The following is a 15,228-nucleotide window of genomic DNA, read 5'->3' as shown; positions in this document are numbered from 1 at the left end:
AATGCTCCAATGACAAGAGGAAGCAAAGAAAAAAGAACAGAAACGAAAAGTTGGGTCTTGAGATCCCACATCTCCCTCCCACTTGCACCCCAGATCCACTAGGACATGATATAACCAGACCCCAGTTTCTAGCTCTGGTTAGCTCCCGGGCATAAGGCCGAGTTCGAGTTGCGGTAATGCAGAGAAGACTTCTTTTTGTTTTCTCTCGGTTCCATTTTCTGCCCCGCCGCGCGATTATCTAACTTAGGATCCAGGAACAGAACAGTTATCTACTGCTGCATGTAACCTTGGGGCTTTTTGTCAGTGTGTTACCGTGTGGATGAAGACGGCCGGTACTTGCGGATAAGTGTAAATGAAGTGAACAATTGGTAACTACTAGGTACCTAGTCACAAGCTGTGGTGCCATCCAATCCATTTGATACCTTCTTACCCTGGCCAGGGCTACCTATCTTGGTTTCCTCGGCTTCAGTCGTTATGACTTCGTGCGGCATCTTCCACTGTTATACATACATATTATGTAGGCACTTACCTACTAACCACTCGAGAATTTTTGAGCCTCCTTCTTATGATCTTTCGTTGCCTCCTCCACACTCCGGCGTCTCCGTCTCCGTTCACGATTTGATTTGCATCCTGCCCCCAGACACTCGGCCCTTTATTGTTCTGGAGCGCAGCCAGAATAAGAGGTCAACTCCTAACAAGCGGGTCTTCAGCACACCCAACTGTTTGCGGCATCAGCCTAATACACCGACCACACCTAAAATCAGACGTTTAGGTTGGGAGTTGTCAAGAACGTCACCACTCGTGCCAACTTCCAGAGTCTACAGCCATTACCGGGACGTCACCCTGCAGAAGGAGGTGGCAGCAAGCGTGTGAAACAAGTCGTTACCTACATATGTATTCTTGAGAACAGACCAAAGGGGAACAAGAGGGTGACATCCCGTCATTTTACCCCACGCAATACCTGTGCTTCCGACCTACCTACCTTTACGGTCATAAGCATAGTATATCCATAATCCAGGCCAGGGCCAACAGCACGCACACCCACCTCCACATCATCCTACGCACACACATCCAATACATACAGTAGTTTGTCAACTGTCACTGTGCTACGGTATCTTTATTTCTTGGCTGCCTAACCTCACGGATACATAGTCTACCCCATTCCCACATTCTTCTCCCCCGACCTTCTACTCTATACTATACTATCTTGCGTATCTGTCCCTCCTCTCGCCAAAACCCGGACTCGCTCGCTTATACCAACATTGTCCGTCACTATCCCGTCATCAAGGTCATCAACCATCATTATGGACGCTCCCTCCAGCTCAACTTCCAACTCCTCGGCTCAGCAGTCTCCTTCTGTACAGATGGTCCCCCAACCTGCTCCCGCTCAGGGTAATAACGGTCCTTCGACCGACGCCTTTCTCCAAGACTTCACGCTCATTGCCGAGGCTGCCAAGCGGGCGCAAATGGCCATCATGATACGCGACTTTGAAGAGTGTGGCCTGTAGGGGACTTGCCTCTTTCGGTCACGTTCGCCATGTTCTCCCTTCTCCCAAGGGCGATGATAGGAAAAAGAAAAACCAGAAACAGAAGCCATAATCATGCCTGTCTCGACAACAAGAGCCTGTCTCGACAACAAGAGCCTGTTCAGCTCTGCGCATCACTACAAGTTGTCATTGGGGGATTTATGCGACTGTGGCATGTTTGGCTTATCGCATTTCACCAATCACGCCTCATCAATGCCTTGTTCACATTCTTTGTCTTTTGGCAACTCAACTCGACCCAGGGCAACGCTTATCGATGGATCCTTTTCTTGCATTATTGAAAATGGTTCGATGGCATCTTTCGGCATGTGTTTTCCCGACGACGATAACGATTTGCCTAGCTCACTCGCGCATATGAAGTGGGCCTCATTCATCCATCGCCCATAGCGTCGGCCCTTGATCCGATGAAATGTATCGGCTGCTGTTCTACTAGAGTCAACGTGGGATTGTCGGGCCGGGGACCACAGCGAGGCAATCGTATTTCCGTTTGGCGCTGACGCAATTGACGGCTTTTTATCCGACCAAGGAAGTTTAAGCCTCCATTCTTGTGATCGACCGCCATCCTCGGCTCGGTTTCTTCTCTGCAAACAACCGACAAAGACGCAACCAGGGACTGTCGTCATACCAACAGCATCTCCAGTCTATCGCATTGCATTGCATTTCTTTCTTTCGACACATGTATTCCTCTCTTTTTTTTAACCCTTTACAACAGCGAACATCCCGGGGTTAATGGCGTTTGGTTCAAAAATGGAGGCACATGAACGACCTCTTGTTTTTTGTCTTTTTTTTCCCCTTCTCTCTCTCCACTTCTGCGACGGGATAGTTCTATGTTGCTGCTACTGCTGCTGCTGCTGCTACCACATAGATGGATGATTGGATGTGATGATATATATACCACGGGCAGGTTGTTTTCTTTTTGGCATTACTCATAATCTTGCAACAAAATGCTACGGCTATAATGGGAATGATGTGCATGGATGATACTCCCAGTACTACAACGAAATGAGACAGCTATTCACAGTACCTCCCTACTTGATATGCAATCTTTACCTACTAAAGAGTGATACAACGTCAAATTTGTCTTGAACTTTAGCTCGTGCCTCCGAGGCAGGTACATTTACCGGCATTTCTTTGGCCTTGAGGAACCAAATGCACGTGAGCTCATTTGTACCTAGGTATATCCAGCTTTTTGGGCACTTTCAGTTGGCACCCAGCCAGCTCCACTGTTCAGGCAAAGCTACCAGCATCACAAGTAACTACCTTACCTATCTTACATTCAGCCGTGTACGCGCAGTTGAAAGTATGCGCTTGAGATGGCATACATAGCTCGCTTATTAACATGGGGCTATCGTGCTACGGGACAGAGCATGGGAGCATTGGCCAGTGTCCAACCCCAGGTTCAGCTTCAGCCTTCAAGCCGCTGACTGGGGAAGAGGTTGCAACTAAAACGACATCACCATGTGACTCCCCTCCGTGTGCCGCAAATTCAAAGTCACCAGGATATCAGAACATCACGATTTATCTCAAAAGTTCCCCTATCTCTTCCCTTTTCTCTTATCCAAGCCTGGTCACCACGAGCCCTCCCCCGCACTTGACTGAGGTTCTAGGACGGCGCAGCAGAGACCTAACAAGGTAGCAAGACTTTGTATCGGTCAATTCCGTGTCTATCTGGATCTCCCTGCTGGAGGACCAGGTGTTGCAACCCTCCATCTCATCAAAAGATGGTGGCTAGGAGCGTGGAGGTCACACACTACCTTACATAAACTGAAACTCTGCTAGGTATACTGTACAGATACACAAGGCCATCTGGAAGGCTGATAATGTCTTCATGAGGCTCGAGCGTTGGATGCCCTTGACATGATGTATGCCCCCTGACGTTTCAACACTTTTCAGCTTTGGTGCATCCATTTCCTATCTGGCCTATTCTGACCCGGGGAAATCCTTCCGTCTGCAGGACACAACCAACTGCATACAACCCATGATCACACCATGACTTCGCAACATAGCGAGTCGAACCAACAATATGATTCTCGAGGCTGAGTATCTTGATCCTGGTACTCAGTTTCAACCCCCTTGCAAGCAGAGCTCCCAGCCATTTGACTTTCCATAGTTAATAGACCATCCATAGGCACAGCAATGCATTCTCCTGAGCCCGAGTTGAGTATCTCAACTGCTCGAATCAAAATGACCGCTCTTTCTGAGCAGCCTGTGTTCAAAGAGCTGATCACTCTTCTTGTCAAACTTTGTGCCTCTGACGATGATCCCAACTATCCCAACTTTGAAAAATGCCAGGCTGCCAGTTGCAGGACTGGCACTAAGGGGAAGCAAGAAGAAGCCAAGGCGGTATGGAATAAATTGATGGAAAATGAAACATTCTCAAATGAGGTCGAGTTCTATTCGACGGTTAAAGAATTTCTCCCGTTGGTTCACTGCAAGAGGCATAATTCGGGCGGTTTCCTTGAAGAGTGCTTTGGCGACTGGGAAAGGTTCCGAACTAAGAGCTCAGGTTACGCTTCATCTGAAGTGTTACTACCTAGTACACCGACTCAGGATCAAGTCTTCGAATCGCCTACTGTGGGATACGGTACACCTCTCTCAAGTCCTCTTGTCGACGACGGCACACCAACAACATCAGAAAAAAGTCTGGCTTCCAGCTTTGACAGTTTCATCCTGAGCACCCCCAGCAGGATAGACCATCACAACCCTCTCCCTACGATTGAACATACGTCAACATCTGACGAGAGCCCGAGATATGTTCCCCCATTTCCACTCGGCATTAATTCGACTCCTGACAGGGCTGTTGATGTTGGTCAGCAAGATAACATTGTTCCAAGCATTACCGAGGTGAATGTTGTAACCCCCAGAGATCCTCCAAAGTCGCTCCCTATTCATTCCAGGCAAGATTTTGCCGCAGAACAACCCGACATGGCGGAGTCCATTATGGACGAAACAGTTATGAAGGAGAATGAACCGGATGATGAGCCACGACTTGTCCACCCGCAGTTTAGTGGACTTGGGTTAAAGAGAAACGGAACTTTGAGCGATCAAGCCGCCATCGTGTTGGAATTAAGGAAGCCTCTCACGCATGCACAGGCGGGAGAGGGCAAGGTGTATGTCCTGAAGCACAGGGAACAGAAGGATCTGTTCAAGATTGGATGGACCGCTACTACTGTCAACACAAGTCTATCACGGCCCAACAACTGTTATGGCGCATCATGTGAGACCAAGCCAGTCTACGAGTCTCCCAATTTATTCAACGGTGCTCCCAAAGCCCATAGACTGGTGCACTTGTTTCTCAGGGACATCAATGTACGGGTTAAAAGGTGTAAGAAGTGCGGCAAAGGGCACAAGGATTGGTTCGAAGGAGGTGAAGAGGCTATTGTGGACGCAGTCAGGGTCATGGAAGGCTTTTCACGAATGCCTGCCTATGAGTTGAAGGAGAAGGGAGAGCTCTCGGATGAAGGGAAAGCATTGGTGAAGAACATGTGCGACGTCACTCTCAAGTCATTCCAAAGGAAACAAGAGTCTGAAGGAATCCCAGGCCATATCACTGGCGCCGAATCTTTGACGATTCCACATACTGTGGTACCTGAAGCTACGGTTGATGTACAATCACGACAGGGTAGGGTCGACGAGTCGTCAAGCCAGCCAGAAGCACTCGCCGCAGCCACAGATGCTTCTAAGGAACTGGAACCACCCTTGATGGCGAACAAAGGTGGGCTCCGCAAAAAATTCAAAGAATTGTATGGTACCATGAAGGACAAACTCTCCAAGGATGATTATGACTATCCCTTTGCACTTCTCAAGGCCCTCCGACCAAGACAGTGACAACACTGAGAGGCCTCGCAGGTGGAGTCTTTTGGGAGTTACGTGGGCCAAGTTCACGGCTATCTTCAAGAGGTCGGTCGGTTGAACCAGATGCGAAGAAAGCGAGTCGATGACTGGTAACGTATGCCTGCATAGGCGAGGCGAGTAGAGTATCTGTATTGTAGATCAGTTAGTTATGTTTGAGTAGGTTGCTTGTTTGCTTGTCGGCTTCTGTGTATCTAATCGCTATATCGCTTGTCTGATCCCTCTACTCAGTATCTCGTGAGCAGATGCTTTGTCGTGCGTCGTTACAGGGCATAAGTGTGTAACCACAGATCTGACTATAGTTGCTCCCGTGGGCCCTTTGTACCGGCCTGTTCATGCAAGTCATTTACCAAGCAGGGAACAGACCAATTAATTATATCACTCACTACGTTGCGGTTGAGGCTCATGCTCATGGTCGAAGACTGGGAAACATAAGTAGGTAGTTATTGACGTTTTTCAAGCCCCTACCATCATTCTTAAGACCTTGTGTCAATGAACCATTGTTTCGCCCGTCAACATCTTATCTTACATGAAAGGTGCCGTATCTAGGTACCTCGCCCAATCACTTATTCATGAATACATATAGTACATACCTACCTGGTAAGAGACAGCAACTCCTCAGAGAACAAAGCTAATGGAAGTTTAGATGCCTTCCACAGGGCATTTAGGTAGTTACCTAGCGTACGCGCTAGGCGAGGGCCTACAGAAGGTGCTCCGGATGTCCGTACAAATTCTCCTTCCGAAACTTGAGTAACTCACGCGACCGAATGAAAAATGATTTGATTCTGCCCTTTTCATCTCCAACCTCAGTATCTCAACTACTTACCTAATAGTAAGTACCTACATTATTCTCCTCAAGCAAAGACACGCTTCTGTAATCACTGATACCGATTGCTAACCTCCACAGCTTTCATGGCTCTCCACAAACGTCCCTCTTTCGTCATTGTCTAACCCCACCATCCTATTCCATCCCGAACTTATATCGATCCATCCCGAGCCGACAGGACCCTCCCCCTCACCTCATAACGCGCGCTATCTGAGGGCTCGAGTTGTATCCCCAGGTCGAGCAAATTTATTCTTCACCTTTCATCACCGCCACATAGTCTCGCTTTCGTATTCCCCCTCCCCCATAAGCGCCAATGGCTACCGAAAACCCTTTGGAAGACCGCATCTCGACTGTTCCCTTCGCAGAGCAGGGTGAGAAGTGGGATAGTTGCTGGACAGAGGCTTTAACACCATGGGACCGCGGGACCGCCTCCATTGCTCTTCACGACCTCCTCGCTCAAAGACCTGATCTCGTACCGCCCTCCCAACATCATGATCATCGTGGCCATCCCCTCCGAGACTCAGCAGGCGCTATTGAAAAGAAGAAGGCTCTAGTCCCGGGTTGCGGGCGTGGTCACGATGTTCTGCTTTTGAGCTCGTGGGGCTATGATGTCTGGGGCCTCGACTTCAGTGCTGCTGCAAAGGAGGAGGCTATCAAGAACCAAAAGCAAGCCGAGTCAGAAGGTCTATACAAACCTGTCGATGGGTTGGATAAAGGCAATATTCACTGGGTTACTGGTGACTTCTTTGGACAAGATTGGGCCAAAGGTGCTGGCGCTGATGGCCAGTTTGACCTGATCTACGATTATACGGTAACTCCGCTTCTCGAAGCCCAGGGTTGATACATCTCCTGGGCGCCTCTACTTTTCAGCAAGCCAACTAACTGTACAGTTTCTATGCGCTCTGCCTCGCGAAGCAAGACCAAAATGGGCCAAGCGCATGACCGAGCTGCTTTCTCATGATGGCCGCCTCGTTTGTCTCGAATTCCCTTCGACAAAACCCATGTCCGCGAATGGTCCCCCATGGGGAGTCTCCCCAGAGCTCTATGAAGCCCTCCTAGCAGCTCCTGGCGAAGAAATTGCATACAACGATGACGGTACCGTCCATGAAGACCCTTGTTCAAAACCCTGGGCCGACGCTCTACATCGACTGAGTCTGCTCAAACCAACTCGGACGCACAAGGCCGGCACCAGCCCAGATGGCGCCGTGCTTGACTTCCTCTCAGTCTGGAGTCGATAACCATGCCGAATAGTTTGGCCACCGAATCTCCCTTTTTTTTTTTACGTCTCGATACCATACAACCACCATATGATCTTTCGCCGATGTACGCACAAGAACAAAAGTGATCTCTTTATCCTTCTCATGATGGTGCCTTTCGGAGAGAGTTGTAGTGCTCTCCCAAGCCGTAGCCGTGCCTGTAGTATGCCAGCCATAATGTTTTGCCTGACTCGGCTCCCTCTTCCTCCCCAATACGCTCAAGGCGCCCATCTTGTACCACTCGGATCTCCGCTTTATACTGTCGTGCCAGTGCCATGAGCTCAAGCTGGCCGCCCCATTCAGCAGTATCTCGCATCTTGCGAGCGTAGTCTTGGAGGTCTTCCTCGAGGAACGGCGCAAAGTCGTCTCCATGCTCCAACATATACTCTGAAGCCACTCGTCGCACCGTCTTGTATGCTGGGTCTTTGGTGCCACTGTCTCCAAGAGGAATATCATTCTGGCCGAGTTGGTCCGCCACCGCTGAAAAAAGACAATGTCCATCGGGCGCGATATCTTTCTCCACGAGCCCATGCTTCTCAAACGTCGACTTCATATATTCGCTCTCCTTGGCTCGGTGATTGGTCATACTGGATGCTTCCTCTTCTGCACGCTGCGCCTCAGCCTCGAGCTCAGCAGCACGTCGAGCAAGCCGCTCTTTCTGACGATTGCGCTTCTTTCCCGGCGCCGGCTGCTGCTGCTGCTGTTCCGGTTTTGAGACGGAGAGCTTCTCGGTGTCTTTCACTAGAATGTCTTCCTGGAGCTGGTTTTGAGCTTCAGTGTGGGTACTTTCGCCCTCGTCGCTGTTGTCATCGCTGTTGTTCAAAGCGGCGATCTCGGTGGCTTGCTTTTCACGCAGCTGACGCTCCATCTCTGCACATTCGTCGTTTACGCCTTTGCGCGTCTTCTTTGTGGCATTCTTCTTCTTTCCCGTTATGCGACCCTGCAGGTCCTTGAGCTCACGACGATGCCGTGTCTGGATCTGCTCGAGAGTTTCCATTACCACGGGACTGGCCATGATTGCGGCTTCAGCCTGGCTCAGGGTTGAGTCAGAAAGCAAGTTTCACGTAATATGTAGGTATCAACTCTTGATATGACCCGCATTCAACGGGGAGAAAAGGCGAGTCTGTCCTTGTTTGACTTCTATGTGTCCAGGTAATAGGTAAGCAAAGAGAAAAGAATGAAGCTTGAAGAACTACATACACCAATGAGTCGCGGGGTAAGTAAGTGGGAAATTTCGCTGGTGGGGCAATTCTTCAGTCATCCATGATTTTATCTAGCAACCCTGTCTCCAACTGCAAGACAATTATTATGACGAAGACTTCAATCCTGTTTAAATCGATCAACTTGGCAGCAGAAGATCCGAAACGAAAGCTTCACATCAGTTGGAGGCTTCAATGTCAAGATGGGCGATGCCAGTTTTACCTTTATCTATATACTTTTCAAGACCGACCTGGCTTCTTCGAACCGGATTGGACTGATGATGTGCATGTCCTGTTTTAACCAACAAGCTATATCTGCTGAGACATACCATCTACTTCACTTACATCAACCTCCGGATCCCACAGCCCCTAAATCTTCCCAGGTTTTCAGTGTACACGAAGTATTTAGCAGAAAGATAGTACCAAAACTCCACACATAAATGATTGTCAACTAGCCCGCGGGGGCCCAGTTCTTAACCGATCCCAAATATTTATACAGAAAAGGGTATAATGCTGCGTAAAGCTCTGCCATAACCAATGAACATGACCAAGAAAGCGAGAGATAATGAAAGTGATAATTGCCGTCGTGGCTACTGTGCTGAATCAAATGGATGCTAGAATCCCTTGAAGGGATCATCACGGAAATAGTCCTCCTCTCCGGCAGTTCTGCTTCCATGGTAATAGTCATCGTGTGTTGCACGGGTGCTGCGAGAATTATAACTATCTCGATGTCTGCTTCGACTTTGTCGCCTTCGTTGTTCTTTACTCCGTCTGCGAAGCGAGTGACGGAATTCATCCTGTTCATCCGGATAGTCGTTGAACTGAGAAAATGCCAGTGGACTGATAAAGGCCTCCATTCGCACAGTACCGATAGCATCGAAGAAGTTGCTTGGTCGTGAAGAAGCTTCAGAAGTTCGCTGAGAGCCTGCTTGGCTCATTGCCCAAGTTCCGTTGCTCGAAGCCTGGGACTGATAAATATCCGAAGAACCTGCAGTTCCAGTGCTATTACCAGCAGTACTATTGGTGGACTGGTGGTGACCAACACCCCCAATGGGTCCAGAAAATCCCCGGAAAGAGAGCGGCGGCGGTACATGGCCGCCTGTATTGCTCCTCTTACGCCCGTGAATGTTTACCTGGTTTCCCTGGTTCCTATCATGGAAACGTGGTATAAATGGGGGCTCCGCAGCATCTCTCGAGTCTTCTCGAGAGTGTGCACTTGAGAATCCTCCTACAGATTCCGTGACAGGAAAACTAGTGACGTCTCCGAGTTGTGAAGAGGGTGCGCTGGGGATACTTGGGATACTTGGAACACTAGGTGGTCCAGCACGAGGACCAACCGTCCGGCCTTTAGCAAGACGGATAGAGTCTCTGATTCCACCCCGTTTCAGTTTGGGGCGAGGAGCCTCAAAGTCAGGCAGTGGCGTTTGCTGTATTGGAGGTGGTGCAGAGATATTTTCGGGGACTGCCTGCGATGAATGTGCAAGGAACGACAAGGCTGTCAGCCAGATATAGTGCCGTTCAGCAGAATCTGCCGTAAACTTGAGGGCTCTCTGTGGTGTCAAAATAAGAATTGATCGGTTGAACACTGTTGCGACTCCCTTTGGTGGAGCATTATCATCCTTAACATCCAAAACAGATTGTATAGTCACTGTGTTTGTTAGTCAATATCAATCATAGAATCGATGTGAGCAACTTACGTTTTCGGCCAGCCTTACCCATCAAGGCGCTACCAGAGGATGGCTGCTTGCTACTCCAGAGGATAGCCCTCTCGTAAGGTGCAAGCCAAACCCATCGCTTGTGGCGATCGTTGCCGGTATCGTCCTTGCCGTTACTCTCCGCAACGCCGAAAGACTTTCTTCTGCGGACATATTTGAACATCCACTCGCCAACCATGGTCTGTGCGATGGCATCGACTACACTCGTATTCTGAGGGTTGCTCGGGTTGGAGGGCGGATCCGTGCTGGAAGTATTGAGCGTATTGCCAGTATTGTATGTGTTGAAAGAGTTGTATGTATTGAATGTGTTATCAGTATTGGTAGAAAGCTTATGCTGATGCCTAAATTGGCCACTATGACGAGCCCGAGTGCGAGGAGTCGTAATGTCGTTCTTAGGCAACGGAGGCAGGCCTGGGCTCTCAGGTGCCTCGGTAGAAGGAGACAGCGGAGGTGAAGATCGACTGCCTTGCTTACGATGTCTGTGGTTACGCGGCAATGCAGCGGCAGACCTGACCTTTCGTACGCTACCTGCCCGGTAGACGCGACCTGATCCACGACGCTGGAAGAAGTCTCCTCGAGTTGGGCTTCTCTGACCATCGCTTGGAGCACTTGCACTCGGAGGCACGTTTCTAGAGCTGGCTCTTGTGGGGATCGGGAATGGAGGAGGGTTTTTATTATCAGGTAAACTTGGACTCCTCGCCCTCCCTTGGCCCTGATGACTGGCAATTCCATTCTGGATCATCGCAGCTTTTCGCATCACGCTAGCCCGGTTGGATGGCATGGCAGCAGGGCCCTTCTCAAAGCCCCTTCCAGGCTTGGTGGTAAAAGCATGATGGATTTCTGTGGTAACACGAGGACCCTGTCGCATAGTAATCTGTTCAGGGGATGTGGGAATCGTGCCGTAGGTTTCAGTCGTGCCAGTTGAGCTGCGTTTACCAGGACGACTTGAGATAGACTTGGGACGCGGTGCAGACAATGCAGTTCGGTACTCCAAATCACTCAAGTCTGGATCACCAAAATCATCTGCTTCATCAGAGCTACCTCCATCAAAGCCAGCGAAGAGGCTACTAAAACGATGCGGCCGACGCACTGGGGCCTTCTGGTTGGAGAGAGGGCCATCATCGTTGTTGCCCGGATAAGCATCATGAAGGGTGTCATCCTCGGGGAGAGAAATTGGCGAGGAAGGCTGATCGCTAAAACTTTGCCTATTGAGTCGACGCGGGTTCCGTGGTGGGACATTGCCGGGGACGGGTGTGAAGCTTTTCGTTGTTTCCACCCCAGATGTTGGATTTGGTGAGGTAGGCCGGGAGGAAATGGCAGAGGGCTGGAGATGGGGTGGAAGAAGTGCCATTCGCTTGTCAGTCTGTATGCCTTCCGTCTGTACCGCTGCCTCGGCTGTAGAGGATGAAGAGGGCAAGGCAACTTGACAACTGAAATCTTTGAAAAGCACTGGCAATCTCGGCTCCTTAGGTGTGGTAGGCTGACTGGTAGGAGGGTGGACGCTAATACTAGGAATTGCAAGAGGGGGGAGCGACGGTAGAGCAGGTGGAACAGCGGGTGGTGGGCGCGTGGGCGGGCCTTCGGTCTGGGTAGAAGATGTGACCATCAAGGGTTTTTCGATCACAGGAGGCTGTACTGGCGGCGGCGGTGGTGGCCGAGTAGGTGATTTGGGCGTCTTGGGGGTCGGAGGCAGCAATGGCTCTTCCGTTGTCTGAACAGAGCTCGAGACCATGAGTCGTCGAGTTACTGCTGGCTCGATGTTGAGAGGGGGGTGAACACGCTTCCGACGTTGGTTTGCTTCAATCTCGCCATCACCACGTGGCGAACACTCGACTTCAGGTAACTTGACAGGAGCACGGGGCTCGGGTGTTGCAGGCTTCGCAGGAGGAAGCTTGGGTGAAGGTGGCGGCGAGTATTGGATTCCCGTGTCGGTGTACGAAAGCTTTGGTACAGAAACTGGTGCAGAGACGGGTTTCCCCTCGTCTTCTTCATCTTCCAGGGCTTCAGGCACTGACTGATTCATGAAAAGTCTGCCCCGAGTGACACTTCCGGTTCTCTTGATACTCTCCAGACTCTGATTTCGAGCATGGAACCGTTTCACTGGACTGTCGCGGCTTAGATTGCGCGTGTGGAACGATGTTGCGTAGTTTGACATGGCGCTTTCCCGGCCGTCAAAGTCGCTTTGTTCATCCTCGTCATCAAAATTGAGCTCATCAGCGAGAGAGTTACCATTTAGCCTCATTATGCCAGTGCCGCTTGTCATGGAAAAGCGAATGCTGTTAGTCATACTCATGGTCCTCACACTAGCAGCATCGTTCTCCCGGCCGCTTTCCTCAACTTCACTATCATGGCCGTTGCCAGTTCCATGATTAGCTCCACCGTGGGCATTGTTGATTTGGGCTTGTTGATATGCGGCGACTTCATCAAGTACAGTCTTCAAGCGGCTTTCTGCAACATGAATACGTCTCTCGAACTTCCGCCTCTCATCTTCCCAGCTATCCTTTTCTTGTGCCCATAGTTCGTGAACACGCTGTGAGTCCTCCTCCTGGACCCGGATCTTCTTCTGGGCAGTTTCGAGTCGCTTCCTCGCATCAGCGACAGAGTCGACAGCTTCGTCTCTCTCCCGAGCAAGTTCTCCTAATGCAGATGACGATCCACCCTCCAGAAGGGAAAGCTGTCGTTTGAGCGATCTGCTCTCCTTATTCGTTTCAGTGAGATTTTGCTTCACTGACTCTTTTTCCTCCTTTGCCGCATGAAGAGATGCTTCGAGGGTTTCAATCTGCCTTGTCTTCTCCTCCTGGTCTCGGCGGAGAGACAAGATCTCGGAGACGAGGTTGGCGTGGAGTGTTGGTGTGAAACGCCGAGGATCGAGAATACTAATGGTTTCGTCGGTCGGTATAATTCGTGAGGATCTCTTAGAACCTGTCTCGTTGGGTAATTGAGCTGCAGAAGAATCCTTTCCAGGTGGTGTGACCGAGCGCCGGGACCTCTTTGATGCTCTCGATGGAGTTCGATAGGGAGTATCTAAAGGTGTTGGCAGCGAAGTAGCAGCCGGGCCACTGAGATACTCGTCATCTGTTTCCCAGACACCCATAATGAAGTAAAGGCAGTTGCCTTGCAGCTGGCGACGTTCAGAAACTCCTGTGAATTCAAACAACAAGATAGATTGGTGCTTTCAAGTCCCCTTTCAAAGACCGTTGTAGAAGGTGGCTTGTGGATGCACGCGTGCAAACCGGTGCACAGTTGGAAATGTTTTCTCTCGGAATGGAATAATGAGCGTCTGTGACAGGAAGGAAATGCGCTCAAAGATTGACAGAAATAATCTCGATGCTGTCTTTCACGTAAAGTGATTTTCACCATCACTGCGAATGCACATATTAGCCAGGGTCATTCTTCCCATACTCGATAAACTCGAATGAACATATAGATTTCCGAAAATCAGATAAGGAATACGTGCGACAACGGGAAGAATTTGAAACTGGCACCGAGTACCACAATCTCAAAACATGTCTTGACTTACAGCATAAGCAAGCAACTGGCGTTTTGAATCAGCCGCGTTGCCCACTCAGAAACATAGAGGCGAACGCAATGCCATGGCATCGAGTACACAATCAGTGACTGAGGATGGGCCGCAAAAATGTGAGTAGCGTACGTAGGTTGAGATGGTGCAAAGAATGAAAGTGAGAATATCATAAGCTAGTACCAGCACCAGCAGTTAGAAGAACGGGAGCAGTTACAAGTAGAGACTAAATAAACCAAAAGTCAAGGACACGAGGATGACGGCGAGGAAGGAAAGATAAGAAATGCTCAATGGATGATCAAGAATCTCGAGAGCCCAAAGGTAGGAGGTGGTAGTGACGCGGGTTATCCCCAGGACCAAATGTGTGATTAAAGCCTACGCGGGCGCAGAAGACCATATCCTTGTTGAGTGTCCACTTCTGAGGCGTTCACTTGAACCAGGCCAATGGCTTACGACAAGAGAGCAAAGCCTTGCAGGTGACAGCGGCGAGTGAGGAAACAAGGAACATGGTCTTTCACCAAGACAGGCCAGCATCGGGCTGGTGCGAAAGCATGGGGGCCTTGCAAGGTTTGTGCAAAAAAGGGTATGGTCCACTTTGGTGGTCGACGGGAGGTGGAGTTTCCAGACAGAGCCCGAGAAATCGGACTTGATTGTCTTTGATTAAGGGTCAACGAGGCTTACTCAATCCGAGTCAATCGGTTGGCGAGGAAGATGGAGGGTGACAGTGTCGACGTGAATGCTTCATGAGGGAGGGATACATTCGGAAGACATGTGAGGCCGAAAAGGAGGTGTTTACTTTAGAGGCCAACAACATGTGAGCGCTCGAATCTTGGATGTCGACCTCCAACCACATCTCAGAAGATGAAATTCCTTCGTAACATCCAAAGCAATGTTGACCAACAGGCCTGGTACCAAGTGGTTTCCTTCGTCAGCTTAAACAAACATAAATGGTATAGCCTGGTCTTGTTCATAACTGACTTTAGACCATTCCGTGCCGTGGACTGGTGGATACCCTTCCACGCCTCTCTCGATTCGACCCGTCCCTACCAGGTCGCCTGGCCTAATGGAGCTTAGTTGTCCCAAGAGAATTCATCCTGGTCAGGCACGTCGTAGCGGCGTTGGTCGACAACTGTGAAAGTGATTAGGTAGGGCAGGGTTTGCAGCCTGCAGTTGACTGCAATTCCACTGGCACATTTACATCCTGGCCTGGCTGGCGGAATGGGACCCGGGAAGCACAACGAGAAGGTGAAGACAATTGATTTGTTGAAGAGTGTGCTTCAAGTTGAGGAGATGCAGCTGAGGGCTAACGTTGAAAC

At 50.0% G+C, this 15,228-nt stretch overlaps 5 protein-coding genes across 5 annotated transcripts; 3 read left to right on the top strand and 2 right to left on the bottom strand.

Annotated features, from left to right (window-relative positions):
• Nucleotides 1-1,304: 1,304 nt before the first annotated feature.
• FMAN_07520 (uncharacterized protein) lies at nucleotides 1,305-1,825 on the top strand (the record flags this gene model as incomplete). Its single annotated transcript, XM_041831153.1, has 2 exons — nucleotides 1,305-1,504; nucleotides 1,558-1,825. 2 exons carry the CDS (start codon nucleotides 1,305-1,307, stop codon nucleotides 1,823-1,825), a joined length of 468 nt encoding a protein of 155 aa, XP_041681745.1.
• A 1,855-nt stretch (nucleotides 1,826-3,680) lies between these two features.
• Nucleotides 3,681-5,372, top strand: FMAN_07519 (uncharacterized protein; the record flags this gene model as incomplete). The annotated part of the gene is made up of 1 exon (XM_041831151.1): nucleotides 3,681-5,372. The coding sequence occupies one exon, from the start codon at nucleotides 3,681-3,683 to the stop codon at nucleotides 5,370-5,372; it is 1,692 nt and encodes a 563-aa protein (XP_041681744.1).
• Nucleotides 5,373-6,535: 1,163 nt separating this feature from the next.
• Nucleotides 6,536-7,460, top strand: FMAN_07518 (uncharacterized protein; the record flags this gene model as incomplete). The annotated part of the gene is made up of 2 exons (XM_041831150.1): nucleotides 6,536-7,033; nucleotides 7,113-7,460. 2 exons carry the CDS (start codon nucleotides 6,536-6,538, stop codon nucleotides 7,458-7,460), a joined length of 846 nt encoding a protein of 281 aa, XP_041681743.1.
• Nucleotides 7,461-7,581: 121 nt separating this feature from the next.
• FMAN_07517 (uncharacterized protein) lies at nucleotides 7,582-8,493 on the bottom strand (the record flags this gene model as incomplete). Its single annotated transcript, XM_041831149.1, has 1 exon — nucleotides 7,582-8,493. One exon carries the CDS (start codon nucleotides 8,491-8,493, stop codon nucleotides 7,582-7,584), a length of 912 nt encoding a protein of 303 aa, XP_041681742.1.
• Nucleotides 8,494-9,291: 798 nt separating this feature from the next.
• Nucleotides 9,292-13,486, bottom strand: FMAN_07516 (uncharacterized protein; the record flags this gene model as incomplete). Its single annotated transcript, XM_041831148.1, has 2 exons — nucleotides 9,292-10,325; nucleotides 10,375-13,486. 2 exons carry the CDS (start codon nucleotides 13,484-13,486, stop codon nucleotides 9,292-9,294), a joined length of 4,146 nt encoding a protein of 1,381 aa, XP_041681741.1.
• Between the last annotated feature and the right edge of the window lie 1,742 nt (nucleotides 13,487-15,228).

The sequence above is a fragment of the Fusarium mangiferae genome, assembly GCF_900044065.1.
Source record: "Fusarium mangiferae strain MRC7560 genome assembly, contig: FMAN_scaffold005, whole genome shotgun sequence".
NCBI classification, from domain to species: Eukaryota; Fungi; Ascomycota; class Sordariomycetes; order Hypocreales; family Nectriaceae; genus Fusarium; species Fusarium mangiferae.
The sequence above is the reverse complement of the archived record's forward strand: the minus strand, read 5'-3'. Positions and strand labels throughout refer to the sequence as shown.